General features: G+C 38.8%; 1 protein-coding gene across 4 annotated transcripts in view; it reads left to right on the forward strand.

The window, feature by feature from the left end:
* TPD52 (tumor protein D52) overlaps nt 1-26,212 on the forward strand; it is a 124,184-nt gene that overhangs the window by 92,513 nt on the left and 5,459 nt on the right. For 2 of the 4 annotated variants that reach the window (XM_045162793.1, XM_006057048.4), the window contains exons 3-7: nt 10,712-10,860; nt 12,638-12,739; nt 13,768-13,794; nt 24,440-24,481; nt 25,997-26,045. In XM_045162793.1, the coding sequence (XP_045018728.1) occupies nt 10,712-10,860; nt 12,638-12,739; nt 13,768-13,794; nt 24,440-24,481; nt 25,997-26,045 (369 nt within the window). The remainder of the gene's footprint in view (nt 1-10,711; nt 10,861-12,637; nt 12,740-13,767; nt 13,795-24,439; nt 24,482-25,996; nt 26,046-26,212) is intronic. The other 2 variants (XM_006057049.4, XM_006057050.4) reach the window with 2 other exon arrangements.

The following is a 26,212-nucleotide window of genomic DNA, read 5'->3' on the forward strand; positions in this document are numbered from 1 at the left end:
TTCTTTCTACCTTTGGCAATGTTGTGGATAGAAGCTCTTTGAATTTTCTTTCCATTCCTCACTCTCTCCCTTCCTCTTTTAAAAATTTTTTAAAAAATCAGCCATCTCAAAGTGTACAGCTGAGTAGCATTTAGCAAACTCACAATGTTGTGCAACTATCATTTCTATCCAGACATTTTCATCACGTCCAAGGGAGACCCCATACTCACTAAGCTGGCATGCCCACTCTTCCCTCCCTCATTCCCTGGCAGCAACTAATTGCTCTCTGTCTCTATGGATTTACCTATTCTGGATATTTCATTTCAATGGAGTCACATAGCATGTGATTTCTGGTATCTGATTTGGTTCATTTAGCATAATATTTTCGAGGTTCATCCTTGTTGAGCTTGTATTGGTACTTCACTGCTTTTTAATGGCTGAATAATATTCTCTTGTATGTATCTATTATATTTTGTTTATCTGTCCATCTGTTGAGTGGATATTTGGGTGGTTTCAACCTTTTAACTATTGTAGATACTGAGCTAAGGAATATTTGTGTAACAGTACTCGTTTGAATACCCATTTCCAATTCCTTTGGGATATACCCAGAAGTAGAATTGCTCATCACATGGTAATTCCATGTTTAACTTTTGTTTTCCAGAATTGCCAAGCTGTTTTCACAGCAGGGTTGCCATTTTACATTCCATCACCAGCTTCTCTACATCCTTGCCACATTTTTTATTTTCAGTCTTTTTGATTATAGCTGCCTTAGTGACTGTAAAATGGTATCTTGTTGTGCTTTTGGTTTGTATTTCACTAATGAATAAGATATTGAGCATCTTTTCATGGGCAAATTAGTCATTTACATACCTTTTTTGGAGAAAGTCTATTCAAATCCTTTCCCACATTTTTAAAACAGTATTTGTCTTTTTGTTGTTGAGGTAGAAGAGCCTTTTATATATTTGGATGCTAGATCCTTTATCAGATGTATTAATTGCAAATATTTTCTCCCATTCCATACATTGTCTTTTTGCTTTCTTCATACTGTCGTAATGCACAAAAGTTTTAAATTCTGTGATGAAGTCCAATTTTTTTTTTTCTTTAGTTGCTTGCCCTTTTAGCATTGTATCTAAGGATCCATTTCCAAAACTAGATCATAAAGGTTTACACAATATTTTCTGCTAAAGCTTATATTTAAGCCTGTGGTCCATTGAGTTAATTTTTATATATGGTTTGTGGTAGGGTTCAATTTCATTCTTTCACATGTGAAGGTTTTTTAGTACCATTCATTGAAGAGACTATCAGCGAATGCTCTTGGCATCCTTGTCAAAAATCAGTTCGTGTGTATGTAAAGGTTTATTTCTGGATTCTCAATTCTGATATATTCATCTATATGTCTGTCCTCCTGAGAGTACCACATTCTTGATTACTATAGCTTTGTAGTAAGTTTTAAAATCGAAAAGTATGATCTTTTCACCTTTTTCTCCTTTGTCAAAATTGTTGTTTAAAGTCTCATGCAATTCTATATTAATTTTTAGAATCTACACTTCCACCCACACACCAAAAAATGCCATTGGGATTTAGATAGGATTATTACTGAATCTAAGGATTTTGATTTGGGGGAGTATTGTATTATTACAATACAATTAAGATTGTAATCATCTTAACAATATTAAATCCCACAATCCATGAACATGGAGTGTCTTTCCACTTATTTAGGTCTTCTCTAGCTTAGCAATGTTTTGTAGTTTTCAGGGCACAAGTCTTATACTTCCTTAGTTACCTTTATTTTGAAGTTTTTTTTTATTCTTTTGATGTGATTATAAACAGAATTTTCTTAATTTACTTTTAGATTTTTTCATTGCTACTGTGTAGAAATATTAATACAACTGAAGTTTGCATATTAATGTTATATCCTGCAGCATTGCTGAACTTGCTTATTAGCTCTATTAAATTTTTTGTGAATTATTTAAGAATTTTCTCTATATAACATAATGTTATCTGCAGTCAAAAGTAGTTTTACTCTTCCTTTCCATTTTAGTTGGCTTTTATTTATTTTTCTTCTCTATTGCTCTGGCTGAAACCTCCAGTACTATGTTGAATGACAGTGGTGAAAGTGGGCATCCTTGTCTTGTTTCTAGTCTTAGGGGAAATACTTTCAGTCTTTCATCGTTCAGTGTGATGATAACTCTTGGTTTTTATAAAAACACTTATTCATGTTAAGGAAGTTCCCTTCTATTCATAGTTTGTTCAGTGTTTTTATCATGAAAGGGTCCTGGATTTTGTCTAATGCTTTTCTTCACTTATTAAGATGATTGTGCATTTTTTCCCTTCATTCTGTTAATATGGTATATTACATTAATTGATTTTCATATTTTGCATCATCCTTACATTCCTAGAATAAATTCCACTTTATCCTAGGTGTATGTATTCTAGGCCTTGATGTATAATCCCTTTAATATGGTTTTGGATTTGGTTTGCTGGTATTTTACTAAGTATTATTGCACCTATATTCATGAGAGATCCACTTGCAATTTTCTTTTCTTATATCTTTGTCTGCTTTTTGTATCATGGTAATGGCTGGCCTCTTGGAATGAGTTAGGAAGTTTTCCATTCTCTTTTGTGGAAGAATTTGAGAAGGATTGGCTTAAATTCTTCTTTAAGTGTTTAGTAGAATTCACCAATGAAGCCTTCTTGTTTTGGACTTTTATTTGTTGGGAAATTTTTAATTATTGATTCAGTCTTTTTATGCATTGTAAGTCTGTTCAGACTGTCTATTTTCTCTTGGTCAGTTTCAATCATTTGTGAATTTCTAGGAATTCATTCATTTCATTTAGGTTATCTAGTTTATTGGCATATAATTGTTCATAATATTCTCTTACAATCTTTATTTCTATAAGGTTGGTAGTATTGTCACCACTTTCATTTCTGAGTTTAGTTATTTGCATCTTCCTTTTTTTTTACCTTCTGTCAGTCTGACTAGAGGTTTGCCAATTGCATTGTGCTTTCTAAAGAACAGCTTTGATTTCATTGATTTTTCACTATTGATTTTCTGTTCTTTATTCTGTTTATCTTTAATCTTTAATTCCTTCCTTTTTGTTAGCTTTGGCTTTAGTTTGCTCTTCTTTTCCTAATTCTGTAAGAGTGTACAGTTAGGTTATCGATTTGAAATATTCTTTTTTAATGTAGGCATTTACAGCTATAAATTTCCCTCTGAGCACTATTCTTACTACATTTCATAAGATTTAATATGTTGACATGCCTTATGATCCAGCAATCCCACTGCTGGGCATACACACTGAGAAAACCAGAAGGGAAAGAGACACGAGTACCCCAATGTTCATCGCAGCACTGTTTATAATAGCCAGGACATGGAAGCAACCTAGATGTCCATCAGCAGATGAATGGATAAGAAAGCTGTGGTACATATACACAATGGAGTATTATTCAGCCATTAAAAAGAATACATTTGAATCAGTTCTAATGAGGTGGATGAAACTGGAGCCTATTATACAGAGTGAAGTAAGCCAGAAAGAAAAACACCAATACAGTATACTAACGCATATATATGGAATTTAGAAAGATGGTAACAATAACCCTGTGTACGAGACAGCAAAAGAGACACTGATGTATAGAACAGTCTTATGGACTCTGTGGGAGAGGGAGAGGGTGGGAAGATTTGGGAGAATGGCATTGAAACATGTAAAATATCATGTATGAAATGAATTGCCAGTCCAGGTTCGATGCACGATACTGGATGCTTGGGGCTGGTGCACTGGGACGACCCAGAGGGATGGAATGGGGAGGGAGGAGGGAGGAGGGTTCAGGATGGGGAACACATGTAAACCTGTGGCGGATTCATTTTGATATTTGGCAAATCTAATACAGTTATGTAAAGTTTAAAAATAAAATAAAATTAAAGAAAAAAAAAAGATTTAATATGTTGTGTATTTGTTTTCATTTGTCTCAAAGTATTTTCTAATTTCTTTTTGATTTCTTCTTTGACCCATTGGTGGCTTAAGAGTATGTTGTTTAACTGGATAAATTTATAAATTTTCTAGTTTTCCTTTTGTTTCTGGTTTCTAGATTTATTCCATTATGGTTCATCAAGAAATTTTGTATGATTTTAAATTTATTGAGATTTGTTTTGTTGCCTAATGATATGCTTTGTCCTGGAGAATGTTTCATGTACATTTGAAAAGAAGGTGTATTCTATTGTTTTGGGGTGAGGTGTTCTGTTTATAGTTGGTTTATAGTGTTCAGATCTCCTGTTTCCTTATTTGTTCTATCTACCTCTTTACATCAGCTTTTATAAACTAGGTGGGGATAGGATGGGTAAGGCAGATTGGTGATAAGCCCAATCAGGAGAGTAAGAATGAAAAATACAGAGTATTTGGTATTAGTACATGCCTAATACTGTTATTTTGAAAAGAGAAAACAAATATACTTTTTACGCAAGTTGCACATGTTGATCGTAAAAACAAAAAGCATTGAAGAAAAGCAAAATTACCTTTACAGCATAAAAGTTTTAGATTATCTGTTTCCAGACTTTTTTCTATGTATGTATTGCTATAACATTTCAGTATTTTAAGAAGACATCAGAATACACATTTATAACTTTTCTTCACTTAATTGAATTTCAAAAAAAATTTCGTGGCAGTAAATGATCTTCTACAATTTCATTTTAAATTGGTGTAGAATAGCCTGTTTTTTTAATTGCTGCAAGCCCATTTTTAATTAATGGGCATATCATTTAATCAATGGGCATAACATTTCAGTTATTTCCTTTTTTTGCTATTATAAACAGTATTTTGATGGAGATACATATAATCCTTTAGGCACCTCTTTAATTAGTTCTTTTTTAAAATTCTATTACTTTTGGTTGTGCTGGGTCTTTGTTGCTTTGCTTGGGCTTTCTCTGGTTGCAGTGAGTAGGGGCTACTCTCTGTTGTGGTTCTTGGGCTGTTGATTGCGGTGGTTCTGTTGCTGCAGAGCACAGGTTCTAGGCACACCTAGATGTTCTAAGTACATCTAGGCACACAGGCTCTAGGCACACCGGCTTCAGTAGTTGCGGTGCACGAGCTTAGTTGCTCTGTAGTGCGTGGAATCTTCCCATACAAGGAATCGAACCTATGTCCCCTGAATTGGCAGGCAGATTCCTATCCACTGTGCCACCAGGGAAGTCCTTTAATTAGTTCTTTAGAATAAATTCCTAGAAGTATTAATAGAATCCCTGGGCCTACTGGGTGTTAAGAACACAGTCATTACCATGTACACCAACAAAGCCAAAACGCTAGCCAGAAGATTTCTTGTAGTATGTGAGAAAACAGTTTTTCCAAATCCTTGCAGCCCTCAGTATAATTATTTCATTATCAATGATATTAACTTAATAGTAATAGCAACTAATATTCACAGACTATTGCTGCATGGCAAGCACACACTACTTGCTGAGTGGCTGAACTCTTCACAGTCATTTTCTCATTAATCCTCATAACAGTGTTATGAGGCAGATATTACTGTTTTTATGGTTTGATGGAGAAAAAAACAGAGATCTAAATCTCCCATTGGATTATGTAATGTTATTTAACAAGTTATCAGACATATGCTATGTGAACACTTTCTCCCATTCTATATGTTTTCCTTTTCACTCTTTGAAGCATACAGGTTTTTAATTTTGAGAAAGTTGAATTTGTTTTTCCTTTAGTGACTTGTGCTTTAGTTGTTTCTTGTCAGAAACCATTGCCTAATTCAAAATTATGAAGATTAAGGTCAAAGGTCTTACATTACAGCATTGGGTCTTGTGTCCAGGTCCTCATGAACTCTGATGTGTGTGCTTACTTTTTTATTTGTGTAGTATTTATACTCAATCAGAAATTTATACAATTTTTATGAAAACTCCATGAGATATGGCAGATATATTCTTACTTTGCATGCTTGTGTGCTATGTCTCTTCAGTCATGTCCAACTCTTTGCAGCCCTATGAACTTCAGCCTGCCAGGCTCCTCTGTCCATGTGATTCTCCAGGCAAGAATGTTGGAGAAGGTTGCCATTCCCTTTTTCAGGGGATCTTCCTGACCCAGGGATCAAACCTGAATCTCCTGTGGCTCCTCTATCACAGGCAGATTCTCTACCACTGAGCCACCATGGAAGCCCATACTCTTACTTTACCTCCCATCATATATAGATTATGCTATCATAATAAAATATGATAATAATGATCCTAATAATTAGATGTAATAAAATCATTTGGGGCTTCCCTGGTGGCTCAGATGGTAAAACGTCTGCCTGCAATGCGGGAGACCCGGGTTTGATTCCTGGGTCGGGAAGATCCCCTGGAGAAGGAAATGGCAATCCACTCCAGCACTCTTATTTAAAACATGATAATTTTCTGTTTTTTATGTTAGAGTTACTGCTTGAAATAGTTGTAGAAATTAAGAGATAAAAATCTCCTCCATCCATTTTTTTTTAACTTCTTTTTGAGATGTAATTTACATTAAATTTCATTCTTTTAATGTGTATAGTTCATTGTATATTCACAAGTTTATACAAGTATCAGTACTATCTAATTCTAAAACATTTCCTCACCCCCAAAGAAATCCTGTTCCCGCCAGTGTTCACCCCAATCCTCCCTGCCCCAGTCCCTGGCAGCCACTAATCCACTTTCTGATTCCATAGATTTGCCTGTTCAAGGGATTTCTTATAAATGGAATCAAACAACACGTGATCTTTTGTGACAGGCTTCTTTCATTGAATATAATGTTTCCAAGGTTCATCAATGTTGTAGTACCTATCAGTACTTCATTCCTTTTTATGGCTGAATAATATTCTACTGTGAAAGTGTACACCGCATTTTGTTTATCCATTCATTAGCTGTTGGACACTTAGATTGTTTCCACTTTTTGACTGTCATGAGTAATAGTGCTCTGAACATTCATGTACAGGTTTTTGGGTGAACATATGCTTTCAGTTCTCCTGTTTTGTACCTAGGAATGAAATTTGTGGATATGGCAACTCCATGTTTAACTTTTTGAGGAACTGTCATGCTATTTTGCTGCCAAACTGTACAATTGTGGATTCCAGTCAGCAATGTATGAGGGTTTCAATTTCTCTACACCCTTGTCAGTGCTTGATATTATTTGTCTTATTGGTATTGTCTTACTGATTATTGAACACCATACTAGTAGGGATGAAGTGGTGTCTTATTTGAACTTTTCTAATTATGAATGAATGGTATTGGTGATTATGATTATTGGTCATTTATATATTTCTTTGGTGTAATGTCTATTTAAATCCACTATCCATTTTAATTGGATATTTGCTTTTCTCTTATTGAGCTATGTTTTTTTTAATATATTTTACATACTAGACCCTTATCAGATTTGTAATTTGAAAACATTTTCCCAATTCTGTTAGCTGTCTTTTTACTTTTATGACAGTATCCTTTGAAGCACATCAGTTTTAAAATTTGATGATATTGGTTTATTTTTTGGTTTTTGTGCTTGAGGTATCATATCTAAGAGATGTTGCCTAATCTGAGATTATTTAGATTTACCTCTCTGTTTTCTTCTTAAAGTTTTATAGTTTAGCTCTTTCGCTTAGATTTCTCTGATCCATCTTAATACATCTGGTCTGACTTAGGGGTCCCACTGCATTCTTTTGCATATGGAAATTCAGTTGTCCTAGCACCATTTGTGGAATAAAATTATTCTTTTCCACTGAATTGCTTGGTATCTTTGTTGAAAATCAGTTGACCATAAATGTATGGGTTTATTTCTGGACTCTCAAGTCTACCACACAATCTTGATTACCATAGCTTTGTAGTAACTTTTCTATTCATTATTCCATTTTTCTTGATTCATGTCAGAGATTCTTGTCTCTGACACACACACACACACACACACACACACACACACATAAATGTTGAATTAAGAAATTGTCACTCTAGTGTGCTGAGATTGAGCTAGGTATGTTAGCACACAATTATCAACAAAAGCAGGAAATATATTGGGTCATGTATTGTTCAGAAAGATTTATAGTGGTCTTTCTAAGTTTCATTAGGGCCAGTGAATACTTCAGAGATGTGTCAAGGGGTATCTACTCTTTGAAGTATGTGAACATTTGTAATTAAGGTAAAGAAAAGTATTAGAAAGCTAACAACGTGCAATGAGAATTAGCCAGTAAACTGAGAAGTGGAGTCAGAAAACCTGCATTAAAATTCCGATTCCTGCGTTATTAGCTTAGTGACTTGCAGCAAATCATTTAATTTGCTTGATTTTGAACCTTATTCATTCATACATTTATTGTTGCGTTTTGTGACTTCCAAAAACAGGTATAATTTGTGGAGTCCTATCTTATAGACCAGAGAAGGCAATGGCAACCCACTCCAGTACTCTTGCCTGGAAAATCCCATGGATGGAGGAGCCTGGTAGGCTGCAGTCCATGGGGTCACTAAGAGTTGGGATCTTAGAGACTGTGTTAGTTGCTCAGTTATGTCTGACTCTTAGTGACCCTCATGAACCCCATGTAGCTCACCCCCATGGAACCCATGTAGCCTGCCAGGCTCCTCCATGGAATTTTCTATCCAGGAATACTGGAGTGGATTGCCATTGCCTTCTCCAGGGTATCTTCGACCCAAGGATTGAACCCAGGTCTCCTGTATCGCAGGCAGCTTCTTTACCGTCTGAGCCACCAGGGAAGCTCGGAGTCGTATAAGCATGGATAATTATCTTTGTTCTGGACCTGTATTCTAATTAATGCCATCTTAGAGTATGTTATTTGGGGGTTTTTTTGGCAGCCACATCACTTTTGATTTATTCTTCTTTCCTTTTGCTGAGTGCTCTCAGTTCACTTAACAATACTCTATGTTGTTTTTAAAGGCCATGCTGTCTTTGAACTCATGAAAGTGTTGTGTAGGTCAAGACTGAGATATAGCTTTGCAACAAGCCTAGAGAAGCTTCCTTTTGAGGGTCTTGAATATTAATGAACGTACAGTCATCCCTCAGTGTCTGCAGGGGGTGGGTTCCAGGACCCCTGTGAATATCAAAATCCACAGATGCTCAAGTCCCTTATATAAAATGGTATAATATTTGCATATAACCTATGCACGTCCTTCCATATGTTTTTAATAATCCTTAGATTACTTATAATACCTAGTGCAATGTAAATGCTATGTAAATACTGTATAAATGCTATGTAAATAATTGCCAGTACATGGCAGTTTCAAGATATTGCTTCGTGAAACTTTCTGGAACTTTTTTTCCCCTGAATATTTTCAATCTGCAGTTGGTTGCGTCTGTGGATGTGGAACCTGTGGATACGAAGGGCCAACTATACTTCAGGGACCGGAGTTTTTCGGCTTCTGGGACAAAAGTCTTGGGTGTCTGTTTCTCTCTGTGGGTCTCCCCTTTCCCTCTATTTTCCTAGCTGTGCCTTTTCCTCTACTCTTTTTTTTTTTTTTTTGCTTCATAGCTTCTGTTTATAGTTTTGGCCTCCTCGAGTATATTTAGGCTTCTATAATATTACATAATCTCGCTGGGCCCCACCTGTCCTTCAGGGCTTCTTTATCCAAGTCTTTTCAGTTTCTCCTCCCAGTGTGATCTTAGTTTCTCAAACTGCATTCCTGAGTGAGACTCTGATTATTCGAGCATCCCTTGGCACATCAGGCAGTTCACTGGCTAGTAGCCACTTGATGGATCAGGAGCCTATTTCTAACCACCAAGCTGAGGCTGGTCAGAGGGGCCCACACTTCTGCAGGACTCTGGGAGAGAGTGTGTTTTATTTATGGATTGACAGTATGAACTGTGGTTTATATTGGAAGTATAAACTCATATGAGGCTTTCCCGGTAGTGCTAGTGGTTAAAAAAAAACAAAACAAAAAAACACCCACTTGCCAGTGAAGGAGACGCAAGAGACCTGTGTTCGACCCCTGGGTTGGGAAGATCCCCTGGAGGAGGGAATGGCAACCCACTCCAGTATTCTTGCCTAGAGAATCCTGTGGACAGAAGAGTCTGGCAGTTTATAGTCTATTGACCAGGGTCATAAAGAGTCGGACTCTACTGAAGGGACTTAGCATGTATGCATGCGTAAACTTATATGAAATATGCAATATGGCTGTGTTTTGATTTGGCATGGTTGTATGTATTTTGGTGGGAATTCAGATTGTTTGGGTGGTCGATCCCTGGGTCAGGAAGAACCCCCGGAGAAGGGAATAACTTCCCACTCCAGTCTTCTTCCCTGGAGAATCCCATGGACAAGAGAAGCCTGGTGGCCTACAGTCCATGGCGTTGCAAAGAGTTAGACACAACTGAGCAACTAACACTTTCACTTTTCACTTCAGATTAGTTTAACTTAATACATAAATGTGAGTTTTTATGGGCATTCAAGCAGCAGTATTCAGCTGGAAATGCAGACCCAGCAGTCAGAGTAGCTGTTAGAATAATTTGAATATTATCTGTGTAAAGGTTTGAACCCTGAACCTCTATGACAAAACTGAGTAAGGAAGTATAGGAAGAGGGGAGAGACTGAGAACAACTCAAGACTGAAATATAGAGAAGAGAGAAAAGCAGCTTTACAGGAGAGATCAACAAGCAACCCATTTGCTTAACATATTATTTTAAAAGAGGCAGAGAAATGAATCCAAAATGTTTTAAAACGACTGGAATTTTGAATATAATTTTGGGCTTATCATATTAATTCTTTGACTTTATTCCTACCCCAACCCCGCTCCTTGCAGGTAGAAGAAGAAATCCAGACTCTGTCTCAAGTGTTAGCAGCAAAAGAGAAGCACCTAACGGAGATCAAGCGGAAACTTGGGATCAATTCACTACAGGAACTAAAACAGAACATTGCCAAAGGGTGGCAAGATGTGACAGCTACATCTGCGTATGTGCCCTCGACCCTACCTTTTTCTAGAGAACGTAGAGGACACTTTGCTCTTTTTGTCTGGAAGCGGGGAGGGGTGGAAAGGGACTGAGGAGGTTTCTGCAGCTTTTGTCTATACTGTGCAGGGCAACCTTCCCCACCATGCCTGTTCTCAAGTGTATCTGAGTCTTCTCCAACTGTTCTTTTGGACTGTTCTGGGGTGTAGCGAGAAAACCAGCCTCCTATGTGAGTTGAAGAAATAAAATCTAAGCTCTTAAAACGTTATATACTGACTTACCAGATATATACATGAGTCACTTGGTCCTCAGAATAACCCAGTAGAGTGGGTAGTGAGATAGCCGTAGATAAAGAAACAGGATCAGATCAGTGTTGAGATCACAAATCTCTCAAAGTCTGGAGGCACTGTTTGAACTAAGATCTGGCCAAGTGCAGAGCCAGTCTTTTTATTTTTTTTTTAACCCTGCTTTATACACAGCATGAGACTCTCAGGTCACCATCTCTGATGTGTGCCAATGGCAGAGGACCACTCCTTAATCTTCTGGTCTTTTTTGATCACACGGTTTTGGTACAGCATTATCAAGATGCAGCTCCATTTCCTGAATCTCCAAAAGGTGTTCTCTATACAGTCCCGTCTGCCGAGCTGGTGACCAGCAGCAGCGAGGCTGACTGCTTCCTAACGTGGCAGTATGGGGGTACCCACCCGCTTTCTCCATATAAGTAGGCAGCGGAAGTACATGCAGGATGCCATTCCTTGTATCATCTTAAACATTTTCTCTTTTTCTCTTTTTTGGTATTTGATCTTGATAAGGTAAGTAAAAATGCCTGAACATCCCTTTCTACAATGTGGGCTTAACCTCTTTGGGATAAGAACCATATTCTTTTGTCTGGTTTAGTTTTTCCCTTCACTCATCCCTGCGTAGATGGGAGGAGGGGGGTGGTAAATTTTCTGCTTTTGTGCTACAGCAAATATCCTACTTGAGTCATTTGAAGTGTTGTACCTTTTATGTACCCTGTTGAGAATGCACCAGTCCTTATTTGGTAACTCTACATATAGGGAGAACTGAAAAATCTCTTTATTCTGCCCCAAATTGATTTGGGTGATAAAACGTACTCCTGGGTCCCACCTTACTTTTGGTCCCTTTTTAGAAAATAAAGTTGTGAAAGAAATGTGAGGAATTTGATTTCATTTTTGTTTTGTTTAGCTTAAGTGAAAAAGGAAAAAAAAAAATCAGAGATATAGTTTCATTTAACCTCTGGCCCATTTTGATCTTGGCTTCATAACTGTTTTTACTCTTACCCAGATTTCTTCAGCCTTGCCTTTATGGGCCTTTCTGGCTGTCCTAGGGTGCTGCAAAAGGTTGTGTTTGAAATGGTGGTTAAGTAAAAGATGATGTGATGATGTTGACTTGGCAGTCATGAAGAATTTTGGATGTTCTATTTTTTTTTTTTTTTCTTGAGAGTTCTCCAAGAGGTGGTGATCACTGAACTCTGCATAGTGGATATTAGAAAGATTGTTGTTCAGTCGCTAAGTCGTGTCTGACTCTTTGCAACCCCATGGACTGCAGCATGCCAGGCTTTCCTGTGCTTCACTGTCTCCCAGAGTTTGCTGCGACATAGGGTCACAAAGAGTCGGGCACAGTTGAAGCAACTTAGCACACACACGTGTGTCCATTGAGTCGGTGATGCCATCTAACCATCTCATCCTCTGTCACCACATAATGGATATTGGAAAGGTTAGCTTACTTTCTTTGCTCTGTTCTTTTGTAATTTAATATAGGTACAAGAAGACCTCTGAAACCTTATCTCAGGCCGGACAGAAGGCTTCAGCTGCTTTTTCGTCTGTTGGCTCTGTCATCACCAAAAAGCTGGAAGATGTAAAGTACGTCCTCATTTTTCCTTGCTTAATTAAGATGAGGCAGATTAAAATCTGTTATCATGGTTGCATTTCTTTCCTGCCTGGTACTGGCTGATGTTGGACTCCCCCTGTTTGAGTGAGGAAGAGCCCTCCTTCAAACCAGGACGTGAAATGCATCCCTAAATCCTTCTAAGCGTAGCCTTCAAACTGATTGTCTTATGAATACACTTAAAGTTGTTGAAAAATTCTGGTTGTGAACTTTCCTCCTTTTAGCCCTTCTTGATCACACGGGGTAAGTATGTGGCTGCAGACCTGTGGTTGTGAGCGGAGCCTGGTGTCTGGTGGGGATGAGTCTGGGAGCACTGAGTCCTGCCTTCACTTCCGGTGGTACATTTTTAGCCCATGGTGTGCTTGGCACATACTCATTTGTGTACTGCTTTGTACCATCTATGTTCATGCCCAGGCCAAAATCTTGTTTTGAGCTATTTATTTTGCATTTTATTTTCAATGTGTCTGCAGAATTTTCCTGGTCATTTTGATAAAACCGCTTCAGAGTGCTTTTGTGTCCACCAGTAACCTCATGCCACCCACCCTGTGGATTAAAATAGTGCTGAAAATGACAAATGTGGATTAAATTGGCTGTGCTTCTGTTGGCATGCAAGATTTATGTGTTTTGTTTTTTTTAAACCCTTCAGATTGCATGACCTTGTGTTTTCTTTTTGTGGGGAAAGTAGATTTTACAACCAGAATTTTGTTGGTTGAATAAGTTTGGTTAATTGGTCTTATACTTGTACCAAAAATACCCAATGACTTGCTCTTTTGGACTATTATCATTTCAACACAACGTAATAAACACAGCTCTCTTAAACCCTTTTGACCATTATATATACTTCTCTTAGGTAAGCTCTTTTCTTTCTGTGCTAACTCCCGATTGTGTAGCCCTTTAGAATTCAGTTAAAACTTTACACAGCTCTTAAAAAGTAGGTTATTTAATTGTTTTAGATTTACGAGAACTTCCTTTCTTTTTTAATGCTTACTCTGGCTTCTTGCAGATTGCAAGCCTTTTCACATTCCTTTAGGTAAGGAGAGTGTAAACCATCGCTGCAGCCCAGCTCTCGTCTAAGACAAGTGTGCTTAGGCTATGATGCCACATTGGATGGTCGTGTTTGTCCACTACATAATCTTGCATTTTGGAATATCTTTTCTCTGGTGCATTCCTATTTTCAAGGGAGGGTTTCTTGTATACCATGGGTGATGGATACATTAAAAGGAGAATAATTTGACACGTGATTCAAGGGATATGGAAATGATTTTGACATTTTACTTTCTTTTTGTGTATGTGTGTGTTTGGTAAAAAAAAAGAATCAGCTTTACCATGGCATGCAGAATTCCTCCCTTTTAATGTCTGACTTTGTTTGTTTGTTTTTGATGCTGTAATTTCTTTGGTGCCTATGTCAGGATGTTGGAATCCCCCTTCACCTGGCTCCCATTATGCAGCTGTAATCGACAGCATATGTACTGTCTCACAATGTTAGTCTTTTCTCTTTCCAGGTTACTGTGACATTTTTTTTTAATTATGGTAAAATATGCCTAAGATAATATACCATGATTCAGCATGTTTTAGTACTTGTTTTGTTAGCCTCTAGTGTTTACTATTTTATTATTTCTTTACATGAGTTGTATTCTGTAACTCTGCACACAAGGACATTTCATAGCTGCAAAAGGAGAAATAAAGTGTATTAGGCCAAAAAAGAAAGCATGTTAAAAAGATGTCAGTCCAAACCTTCCCTTCTGGAAGGAATCTTTGTGATATTGAGCAAACCTCTCCTCTCCCTCCCATACAGACTCTCTGATTATCCAATTAGTAGGTACAGAAAACGAAGGTGGAAGGTCTTTTGAGTATAAGTAGGAAAGTTAACACACTAGTCTCTATCTCTGTTCCTATTAACGTGAATTGTCTTCTCAAGCAGTCACTTGCTGTGGCTAGCGTTGTGCCTTCTTAACTAATCAAGCAGATACTTATAACTGAGGCTTTTTCTCACTTATCTCTGAAAGAGTAAGTCAGGGAGATAAACAAACTCTGAGTGTTAAACTACTTATGGTTAGAATTGTGCTTTAAAAAAAAAAACAAGAAATCAGTGATAGGAATCAATTCTGTATCTTTGGTGTTCAACTGAAAATGGCCTAAGTGCTTTAGGAAACTATTAAGAGAATTTTATCTAACATTAAGGGGTTGTGTGAGGATGTGTTCACTCACATAATCCATTCTGCTAACATTAAGGTGTACACTGTTGATGGATCCAAAGGGTATAACCTATACCAGACACAGTTCTTATTAGGAAAGGCCTTAAAATCTTTGAGTGCATGGAATGGGAGAAGGGAGGTGGGGCCCAGGAATGAGTTAAGAATGGAAGAGCCCTGGGACTTCCCTGGTGGTCCAGTGGGTTAGATGCTGCATTCCCAGGGCACAGCTTCAGCCCCTGGTTGGAGAACTAAAATCCCTCATGCTGTGTTGTGTGGCCTTATTATTACCGTTTTATTTATTTGGCTGCCTTGGGTCTTGGTTGCAGCCATTGGTATCATCATTGTTTCATGCAGGCTCAGTTGTTGTGGCACTCGGGTTTCATTGCTCTGGGACATGTGGAATCTTAATTCCCTGACTGGGGATCGAACCCACGTCCTCTGCATTGCAAGGTGGATTCTTAACCACTGTCCAGCAGGGAACTAAGATCCCTCATGGTGTGTGGTGTGGCCTCAAAAGAATGGAAGAGCCCTGTTCATACTTAAGTATAAAACAATACTAGGTATAATGTAAACAAAAATAATAAAACTATGTAAGTGCTGTTGAAGAAGGATTTCATCAGTTCATACCACCATTTTTTTCTGTATACTTTGGAGAATATTAAGCACATGTACCTAAGTAGTTGGGCTGTTGTCTATGGGGTCACACAGAGTCGGACACGACTGATGTGACTTAGCAGCAGCAGCAGCATGGCTCAGTATGTGCTGTCTTATTAATTCACTGGAAATAATATGAGTTTGGTGGCTCTCTTCTTGCTGCTTACACAGTCACTTTTTTTCCTTTCATTAAAAAAATTCAATTAAGATCATACTCTGTCTAACATTTTCACTCTAGTTATTAATGAATAATGTATTCTTTGTGTATCAATATATTATGTATCAGTGCAGGTCCTGGTTAAAGTTAGGCTTCATATGACAACTTGGAAGTGGGAGATATAAGAGAGCTACATTTTGGAATTATTTCTTACAGGTTAAAAGTTGACTAAAGCCCTTAGTTGTTGGCATCTGGTTTCAGGACCTAATAAAGCTCAGGTTCTTGATGTTTCATCTCAGAAAGAATCCAGTGAGAGACAAAGTGATAAATAATAAGTAGGTTTATTTAGAGAAGAACACATTCCACAGACAGTGTGGGACATTGCGGAGGGTGATGGAGAGGCTCTATACAGTCAGCAAAAACAAGACCGGGAGCAGACTGTGGCTCAGATCATGGACTCCTTATTGCCAAATTCAGATTTAAATTGAACAAAGTAGGGAAAGCCACTAGACCATTCAGGTATGACCTAAATCAAATCCCTTACGATTATACAGTGAAAGTGATAAACAGATTCAAGAGATTAGATCTGATAGACAGGGTGCCTGAAGAACTATGGATGAAGGTTCATGACATTGTACAGCAAGCAGTGATCAAGACCATCTCCAAGAAAAAGAAATGCAAAAAGGCAAAGTGGTTGTCTGGGGAGGCCTTACAAATAGCTGAGAAAAGAAGAGAAGCTAAAGGCAAAGGAGAAAAGTAAAGATATACCCATTTGAATGCAGAGTTCCAAAGAATAGCAAGGAGAGATAAGAAAACCTTCCTCAGTGATCAGTGCAAAGAAATAAGAGGAAGATAATAGAATGGGAAAGACTAGAGATCTCTTCAAGAAAGTTCAAGATACCAAGGGAACATTTCATGCAAAGATGAGCACAATAAAGGACAGAAATGGTATGGACCTAACAGAAGCAGAAGATATCAAAATGAGGTGGCAAGAATACACAGAAGAACTGTACAAAAAAGATCTTCACGACCTATATAATCACGATGGTGTGATCACTGACCTAGAGCCAGACATCCTGGAATGTGAAGTCAAGTGGGCCTTAGGAAGCATCACTATGAACAAAGCTAGTGGAGGTGATGGAATTCCAGTTGAGCTATTCCAAATCCTGAAAGATGATGCTGTGAAAGTGCTGCACTCAATATGCCAGCAAATTTGGAAAACTCAGCAGTGGCCACAGGACTGGAAAAGGTCAGTTTTCATTCTAGTCCCAAAGAAAGGCAATGCCAAAGAATGCTCATATTACCGCACAATTGCACTTATCTCACATGTTAGCAAAGTAATGCTCAAAATTCTCTAGCCAGGCTTCAACAGTATGTGAACCGTGAACTTCCAGATGTTCAAGTTGGTTTTAGAAAATGCAGAGGAATCAGAGATCAAATTGCCAACATCTGCTGGATCATGGAAAAAGCAAGAGCGTTCCAGGAAAACATCTATTTCTGTTTCATTGACTACACCAAAGCCTTTGACTGTGTGGATCACAAAAACTGGAAAATTCTTCAAGAGATGGGGCTACCAGACCACCTGACCTGCCTCTTGAGAAATCTGTATGCAGGTCAAGAAGCAACAGTTAGAACCAGACATGGTACAACAGACTGGTTCCAAATAGGGAAAGGAGTACGTCAAGGCTGCATATTGTCACCCTACTTGGCAGAGTACATTATGAGAAATGCTGGACTGGATGTAGTACAAGCTGGAGTCAAGATTGCCATGAAAATATCAATAACCTCAGTTACGCAGATGATACCACCCTTAGGGCAGAAAGTGAAGAAGAACTAAAGAGCCTCTTGATGAAAGTGAAAGAGGAGAGTGGAAAAATTGGCTTAAAACTCAACATTCAGAAAACTAAGATCAAGGCATCCAGTTCAATCACTTCATGGCAAATAGATGGGAAAACGATGGAAACAGTGACAAGACTATTTTTTTGGCTGCAAAATCACTGAAGATGGTGACTGCAGCCATGAAATTAAAAGACAGATGCTCCTTGGAAGAAAAGCTATGACCAACATAGAATATTTAAAAGCAGAGACATTACTTTGTCAACAGAAGTCTGTCTAGTCAAGGCTATGGTTTTTCCAATGTTCATGTACGGATGTAAGAGTAGGACCGTAAAGAAAACTGAGCACTGAAGAATTGATGCTTTTGAACTGTGGTGTTGGGGAAGACTCTTGAGAGTCCCTTGGACTGCAAGGAGATCCAACCAGTTCATCCTAAAGGAAATCAGTCCTGAATATTCTTTGGAAGGATTGATGCTGAAGCTGAAACTCCAGTCATTTGGCCACCTGATGCAAAGTGCTGACTCATTTGAAAAGACCCTGATTCTGGGAAAGATTGAGGGCAAGAGGACAAGGGGACGACTGAGGATGAGATGACAGGATGGCATCACTGACTCGATGGACATGAGTTTGAGCAAGCTCTGGGAGTTGGTGATGGACAGGGAAGCCTGCTGTGCTGCAGTCCACGGGGTCCAAAGAGTCGGACGAGACTGAGTGCCTGAACTGAACTCAACTTTTCAATTGAGTTAATTTCACTTTAGAAAATCATTTCTCGATCAAGGTGTCCTGATTGTAATCTGATTTATATATAATAGAAAATATATGAAAACATATAATAGGAATATATAAAACATATATATTAGAAAACATGTATAAAAAAATCTACATCTTTTTAGGTGAGTGAGTCACAGAGGCAGATACTGACTATATGCCCCCATGAACTGTATAAGAAGAGGAGCGTGGGCAGCAAGCTTGAGGGTTTCCATCCGAGCAGCATGGCCTTTCCTCTCATGGAGATGGATGCAGGGGCCCCTTTTTGCCAGTGCTTGTGGTAGTTGGGTAATCCTGTTGACTACCCTTTGTTCCAAGTTCATGCTAAACCAGAAGACTTGGGACGAGGATTTCAGTCTCTGGTGGAATTGTGGGCATTTTGCAGGCTTGCATTGTTAGAGCCAGCAACAGTTTTGATTGTACTATTAATACATTATCAGTTAATAAGTTAGCACTTGAGGTGTAGATATTGTGTATGCCTTGGGTGGGTGAGTAAGGAAGAGGAAGAGGAGAGGAGGGATGGGGAGAAGGAGAGAGAGGGCAAGAAAGGGAGAGAAGAAAGGAGGAAGAGAGACAGCGACGGAGAGACACAGCGAGAGATGTCTGTTTTTGGCAACCTCACAATTAGGGGTCAGCAGCAGGCCAGAGGAGCCCTCTGAGGACAGATGTCTTGTCCCAGGTGGGGTGTTCACAGCCACTCCTCTGCTGTTGGCTTGTTTTCTGCATGTACATGGTAAACATGGACTCGTGCCTTTATTTTTGTTGAGAGAAACTTTAAAGGAGTGTTTTCATTTCACTGGGTGCAGGTGTTTAATTGATGTTCATGTTATTAAGAGCATGCTCTAATAATTCAGCAGCCTCATTAGACAAATATTTCTGATATGTTCAGGCGGATTTGCCTTTCTCTTCAAAGGAACCTTCTCCTTTTGGCCTCTAATTTTTAAAAATTGATTTGGGGTTCATTCAAGTTATTCCAAATGATTCCATTTTGCTGAAAATTTCTACCACTTAATAAGAAATGATCTCTTTTGTTATAATAGGGTACCTTTTGATATGAATTTGTAAAGGTTTTTTAAAAAATTTATTTGGCTGTGCCAGATGTTAGTTGTGGCATGTGGGGTCTAGTTCCCTGACCAGGTATTGAACCTGGGCCTCCTGCATTGGGAGTGTGGCATCTTAACCACTGGACCACTAGCGAAGTTCCAGAATTTGAAAAACTTTAATGCACTTTCCTATCTTTCATGCTCATACATCCTAATTTCAGTTGCTGCAGTTATTTATTCATTCATTCTTTAATTCAAAAGTATTTATAGAATGAAAACTTTGTGCCAGGCACTGTCCTGGACTGTAGGATTTGAGTTACCAACCAAAATAATAGCTGGGTGAAATTTGAAAGCTTTAAAGGATATAATCTTAGATAAGCATTAATGTGTATTTCAGTTAAAGTCATCTGTAGGGACTTCCCTAGTGGTCCAGTGGAAAAGAATCTGCCTGGAAATGCAGAGTACACATGTTCAATTCATGGTCAGGGAACTAAGATCCCACATGCCATGGGTCAGTTAAGCCTGCACACCACAACTAGAGAGTCCGTGGGGTCCTACAAAAGATCCTGAATGATGCAAGGGAGATCTTGTGTGTAATAACTAAGACCCAACACAGCCAAATACATAAATAAATAAAAAATAAAGTCATCTGTAATAATAATATAATGGTAAACAGTTATAGTAGGTACTGTTAGCTTTATGATTTTTCAGATGAGGAAAACTGAGCCACAGAGAGGTTAAGTGACTTCCCCATGGTCACACAGCCATCTGGCTGAAGGCCAGGACTTGAACCCAGGCACACACAAGTTCAGGAGCCTGTGGTCCCCTCTGCCTTGTTCTGTCTCCCCAGGGCAATGATAGCTTAAGACTTCAACCCTCCAGCCACTGTCTGGCAGTTACTTTGGTTCATCACCTGTGATCAAGAGATTATTTTGAGGGCAAAAGGGAATAACAATACATGGATGGCTCTTAAAAGCATGCTCGGCACACAGTATGCTTTGAAACATGTTGACCAGCCTCTCTTCTTTGTCTGCCATTTGCTACATTCTTCCTTCTTCTTTTCCCTCTACTCCTCCCCCTTTACTATTATTAGGGATGAAAAGTTCAACCAACCATGTAAGAAACAACAAACATTTAAAAAGTCAGTTCAGCTTTTTAAAAGAATAACTTCCAAAGTAAGAGCAAATATTAGATTGTAAAATACTTAGTGTGTCTGAGTGATAGTCAGGTTGTCCTCTTTGATTTTTTTCCTTTAGTGTTTTGAGGAATCCAGATTTACATTCCTGCTTTGATTGTAGGTTACTATCTTTGAGGGTTGAAATCCAGTTGGAAAAACTTGCAACAAAATTTGCTTTATAGATGCTAGCTAATCTTCCCAATATATTAACATCTATTAGAGATAGTTCTGGTCCAGGAGCAACGTGGCTTTTTGCTTTTTAAGTTTTCCATATTATATTTGAACATCAGTGAAATTGGAGGTGATATGTAAGTTGAAGAGAATTGAAACTTTGTGTAACCTTGCATGCTGCTGCTGCTAAGTCGCTTCAGTCATGTCCGACTCTGTGCGACCCCATAGACGGCAGCCCACCAGGCTCCCCCGTCCCTGGGATTTTCCAGGCAAGAACACTGGAGTGGGTTGTCATTTCCTTCTCCAATGCATGAAAGTGAAAAGTGAAAGTGAAGTCGCTCAGTTGTGTCCAACTCCCAGCGACCCCATGGACTGCAGCCCACCAGGCTCCTCCATCCATGTGATTTTCCAGGCAAGAGTACTGGAGTGGGGTGCCATTGCCTTCTCCGAACCTTGCATAGGGAAGCTAAAAATGCAAAGACAGCTGACCGATTGTTAGATTACACACTAGCCACCGATAAAATAGAATTTGATCTGAATATGGGTTGTAGAGATATTCAGGTAGAGAAGCCTTGGTGGGACTTGAAATTAATATGCACTCTTTGTTCTTGCTGCTGTAATGGCTACTTCAAAAATGGCGACACCTTGACTTTGTATTACTCTGATTTCATTCTCTGTTCTTTTTAATCTTTTCTTATTGTGAAAAGTAACACATACACAAATTCAACTGTGTTTATCACAAAATGAACACCTTATTGTTAATTACTTCCTTGCTTTTTGTTACACATTCGCACTTACACATATTTAGTGAGTGCATCCTTCATGGTACTCAAATGTTTAAATTCTTTATCTGCCATAGCTGCTGATTGAAGTGCAATACCAGCAAGACTGACTTTGTCATTATCCCATAAAGGACCCTAAAGTCCTCTACAGGAGATACTATACTATTAGTATTCTCAAAGAGATCGTTTTTAACATTCTTTAAGTCATATCACAAACATCTTTGGCATCTGCTAGACAATACAGAGAAGGCAATGGCACCCCACTCCAGTACTCTTGCCTGGAAAATCCCATGGACAGAGGACCCTGGTGGGCCGCAGTCCATGGGGTCACTAAGAGTCGGAGACGACTCAGCGACTTCACTTTCACTTTTCACTTTCATGCATTGGAGAAGGAAATGGCAACCCACTCCAGTGTTCTTGCCTGGAGAATCCCAGGGACGGGGGAGCCTGGTGGGCTGCCGTCTATGGGGTCACACAGAGTTGGACACGACTGAAGCAACTTAGCAGCAGCAGCAGCAGGCACTTAATAAGTTAAAAGGCCCCTGATCATTTCTACTTTGGTTTTCTTGGAAGCGTATTGGTAGTACTTTTCTATGATAATGTTGTGAAAACAAAATATTTTTTAAAAGTTGTCTGTATTTCCAACATTATTGAGTTTTCTCCTAACTGTTTACCCTGTTGGTCAGTTTCCCCTGTCCCCCTGATGTCCCCTCTCAGTGATGCTCCACTGCCATCCTTCTCTTACCTAATCCAGAAAGGACCCCTTGATGAGTCATGCATAGCTCCCCACTGCTTTCCTGTTTTAATTCTTCATCCCCTGAAAATTCCAGGTGACATTTACAATTCAGTTTTTCAACTTTTATGATCAGGACTTGTTTCTTACGGAGTATAATCCTGAATTGACTTCTGCCCTGGATGTTAACTTCATAGTCAATTTGATGCATCTAGAATTAATTCGCTTTTATGATTTTTCTCCTCACTCTGCCTTTGCCCTAGTTCCTTTAAACTAACTTGTCTCCTGGTTTAAAGGGGCATGGAACACACCAGATGACCACTGGAGGAAATGATCTTTTATGTAGATGCTTAGGGACAATGACCAGAATTAACTGTCCATTTCTGAATTTGTACTTACTTCATTCACCCATTTTCTCATTTTGTTGATACTATGGAATTCACTGTGTGAGTCCTGTGGACAAACAACTTATCACTGGCTTAGCTATTATGTACTTTCTTTTGCCAGAATTTGATTATTTCTGCCAAAATGTTCTAGTGAAGAGTCTTTTGGTTAAGAAGAATAGAAAACTGTGACTTTGCTCACCTAAAAAGGGAAAGGCGTTGCACAGGATGAAGGTTGTTTTGTAATTCAAGACAAGGAAAGGAAGCAAGCCCAGCCCCATCCAGACTAGTCCTGCAGATTGGAAAGCTGTTAGAAGTCAAGGTAGCTTCTAGAGCCCAAAGAAACCAAGAAACTCCTTTCTCTCACACTTGAGCCCTCTTTTCTTAATGGTCATCTCTCCTTCCTTTCCTCTTCCTCTCTGCTCATATGCAAATCTTTCTTTGGGAATTGGCTTCCTCTGTATTCTTACAACTTTTACCTGTTCCCCAAAAATATCTTCCTCAACATCAAAGCCTCCATGAGATTTTAGCTCAAGTGCCTACCACTAACTGATTAGCACCTTAGTGTTTTAATTACACAGTCCCAAGATAAGAATCTTATGTTGTGTTTTTCTTTTCATTCAGTCTAAACAATTTGTAGATTACCAGAAGATTAATTTTGGTGGGTGGAACTCTACTGATGGTAGAGGGTGGCTTTGGCAAGGTGGCTGTGGCAATAGAGGCAGCTTCATGTCAGGTCGATTTCTCTCTCTCCTCCTTTCTTGTCTTGTTGTAACCAAGATTTGGGACGATAGACTAATTACAGCTCACACAGACAGGATTTCTCAGTTCCTATCTCAATGATTTCTCAGTTCCTATCTCAATGTAGCAAGGATTCGAAATGACTGACTGGTTACAGCTCAGTTACAGTTCTTTTACTAAACAGAGGGGATAGTACATTCCCAAGACATGGGAGCAGGCTGACCCTGAAGGAGTGGCAGTGATCGCTCTCTGCTTCCCTTTTTATACTCCCTGTCTCCTCTTGATTCTGTGCTGTACATAATAGGGCTTGTACCCACCACCAGTCAGGAAAGGGAATGCAAATAGGCGTATGCTCAAGGGTGTTGACAGCTGCAAGTTGTATAATGACAGGGGGCAAATCTTATTTGAATGGCCTATAAGGACATTTAGTTTAATTAAGAGCAAGTACAGGTTTCTTACTAGAAAACTGACTACTGCTACTAAGAAGTGATGTCATTTTAAAGTCACTTGAAGTTGTCAAATAGTGACTCTGAAACCTTTCTGTTCTGGTACCAAATGTGTGGGAGAATGATGGCTGCAGGAACTCTTCAGTGGTCTTGCTTGTGTGTGTGTGTGTGTGTGTGTACGTACCTGTATGTGTGTGCTTTATCTTTTGAGGGGAGGTGGTGAACACTAGATTAGGAGTTCAAAGACCTAAGTTCCATTTATGATTCTGCTGTGACCTATAAATTATTAACTCTTGAGCTTGATGCCAGATGCCTTACAGGTACTGGTGAAAGCACTCGACAGTTTTCAAAGTGCTATAAAAATGCCAAGTTGATTTATTAGCTGAATTATGAACTACTGGAATCAAATTGGCCCATGAATAAAAGTTACATTGTGCTAACTTTGATCCCCTCCACCTCAAAAAGCAAGTAATTTTTTATGGTGCCAGAAGAACAAGATTCTAGAAAACTAAATTTTGTTTGCTTTTTATAATATCTAATTGCCACTTTACTAACTCCATTTCTGTCTCTTTTTAATGCTGCCTCTTAGCATACGCTCCATTCAACACTCAATTAGCATGCCTGCTATGAGGTAAAGTATATTTTCACAAAATGTAGTTGGTCTTATGCTTTCTTACTTTTTATCCAGATGTTTCTCTTGAATGTTCTGAAGTAGGAGCTAGAAGTCTGCTCTAAACAAGCTGTGAAAACTGTTACTAGCTTTCCGTTGGTCTTCCCAATGTTATTAGGCTGGTGTAAGAAATCCATTAAATGTTTGTGATTTTAAAAAGGAATTATTATTTCTACTTTATTTTGTAAACCTGTTAAATTGTTTCATTCTGGAATCTGTTTAATTAAAAAAAAATTGAACACTGCTCATCTGATCAACCTTTTCTTTTCATGGGTGTAGGTGGCCCACCTCCTCTGTTCACATTAGCTTTAGTTACAGTCTCCCTTTTTCTCATCGTCCCCATTTCTACTTCCTTCATCCCACTGTGACATCTGGAATCAACTGGGATCTCATTCTAGTGTCCTCTTTCATCAGTAAGCACTTGCAGGTGGCACCTTTTACTACCTCACCTGACCTCTCTATAGAGGCAGAGAATTTTTCAACAATGTACGCTTGACTTGAACTTTAGTGTTCATTGGAACTACCTGGAGGGCTTGTTAAAAGTCCCTGCCTGGTGGGCCCATGTCGACTTTCTGATTCTATAAGCCTGGGGTGGGACCTGAAAATTTGCTTTGCTAACAACTTCCCAAGGGCTACTGATACAGCTGGTCTGGGGATCACCCTTTGGGACCGACTGCCCGTCACGATGGTGGGAAGGGGGAAGCCCATTTTTCCTTCTTCTCCTGTTTCATCAAGGTAGCAGGAAGGATATTGGAGATCAGGTGGATCGTATAAAAGCTTTGGAAACCCAGGTGAAAGCGACACACGGGCACTGTGACCCTCCCTAAATAATGTGGATGGATGTGAAGGCACGGGAGCGGCTTCCTGTGGGCTTGGAGAGCCTCTGTTAGTTGGGGCAGCTTTGTGAAGTGGCCAAATCGAGTTTCGTGCCCCTCCCTTCCTTTCGGTCTCTGTTTCTCCTGTTATGCTGCTCCTGGGAACCAGGATCCCTGGTGTGGAACCTCCTGTGGTTTGCTTGTCCTGCTGAGCTGATGTGGGTTTAGGTAGAAATCTTGCCAGGCAACATATGAATTTAAACATTAGTTCTGGACTGTAGCACTTTAACCAAAGTCAGACTGAGCTAACAGTGGCTTTTTCTTATATGGTGACAAGTTGGTTGAGGAAGTGATAGACTCAGTGTTGTACCTTTGTTCCCTCTTCTCACACATGTATTTTTATCTGTATGTCTAACACTGGCTCTGTTCAAAGAATCAAAAAGATTGTTGTAGAAATCTTAGAACAGAAGTTGATAATCTCACATAATAAGACACCATTTGTATGTATGCCTATGGTACAGATGTTACATATGGTTTATGTGTTCTTTTGCTGATTGAGAATAATGGCCAAGGGGAATACAGTCAACTAATAATGTTTTCTGAATTGTTGAAATTTTTGTTCAGTGTGTGTAATTTTATTATTTTTCTTTTCTCTCCATAGAAACTCCCCAACTTTCAAATCATTTGAAGAAAAGGTTGAAAACTTAAAGGCAAGTAAAGAACAGGGTCTTTCTGTTATCTTGTTTGGTGCCTGAACTTTCTTTGTTGTGGGTAGATTATTCAAATTAGAATTTCCTTTCAAAAATATTTAAAGAACTTTAATAACTTTAATCTTTACCTTATTAATGGGTATTTAAGGTGATATATTGGAGAAGGA

This window comes from Bubalus bubalis, chromosome 15 (assembly GCF_019923935.1).
Source record: "Bubalus bubalis isolate 160015118507 breed Murrah chromosome 15, NDDB_SH_1, whole genome shotgun sequence".
Taxonomy (NCBI): Eukaryota; Metazoa; Chordata; class Mammalia; order Artiodactyla; family Bovidae; genus Bubalus; species Bubalus bubalis.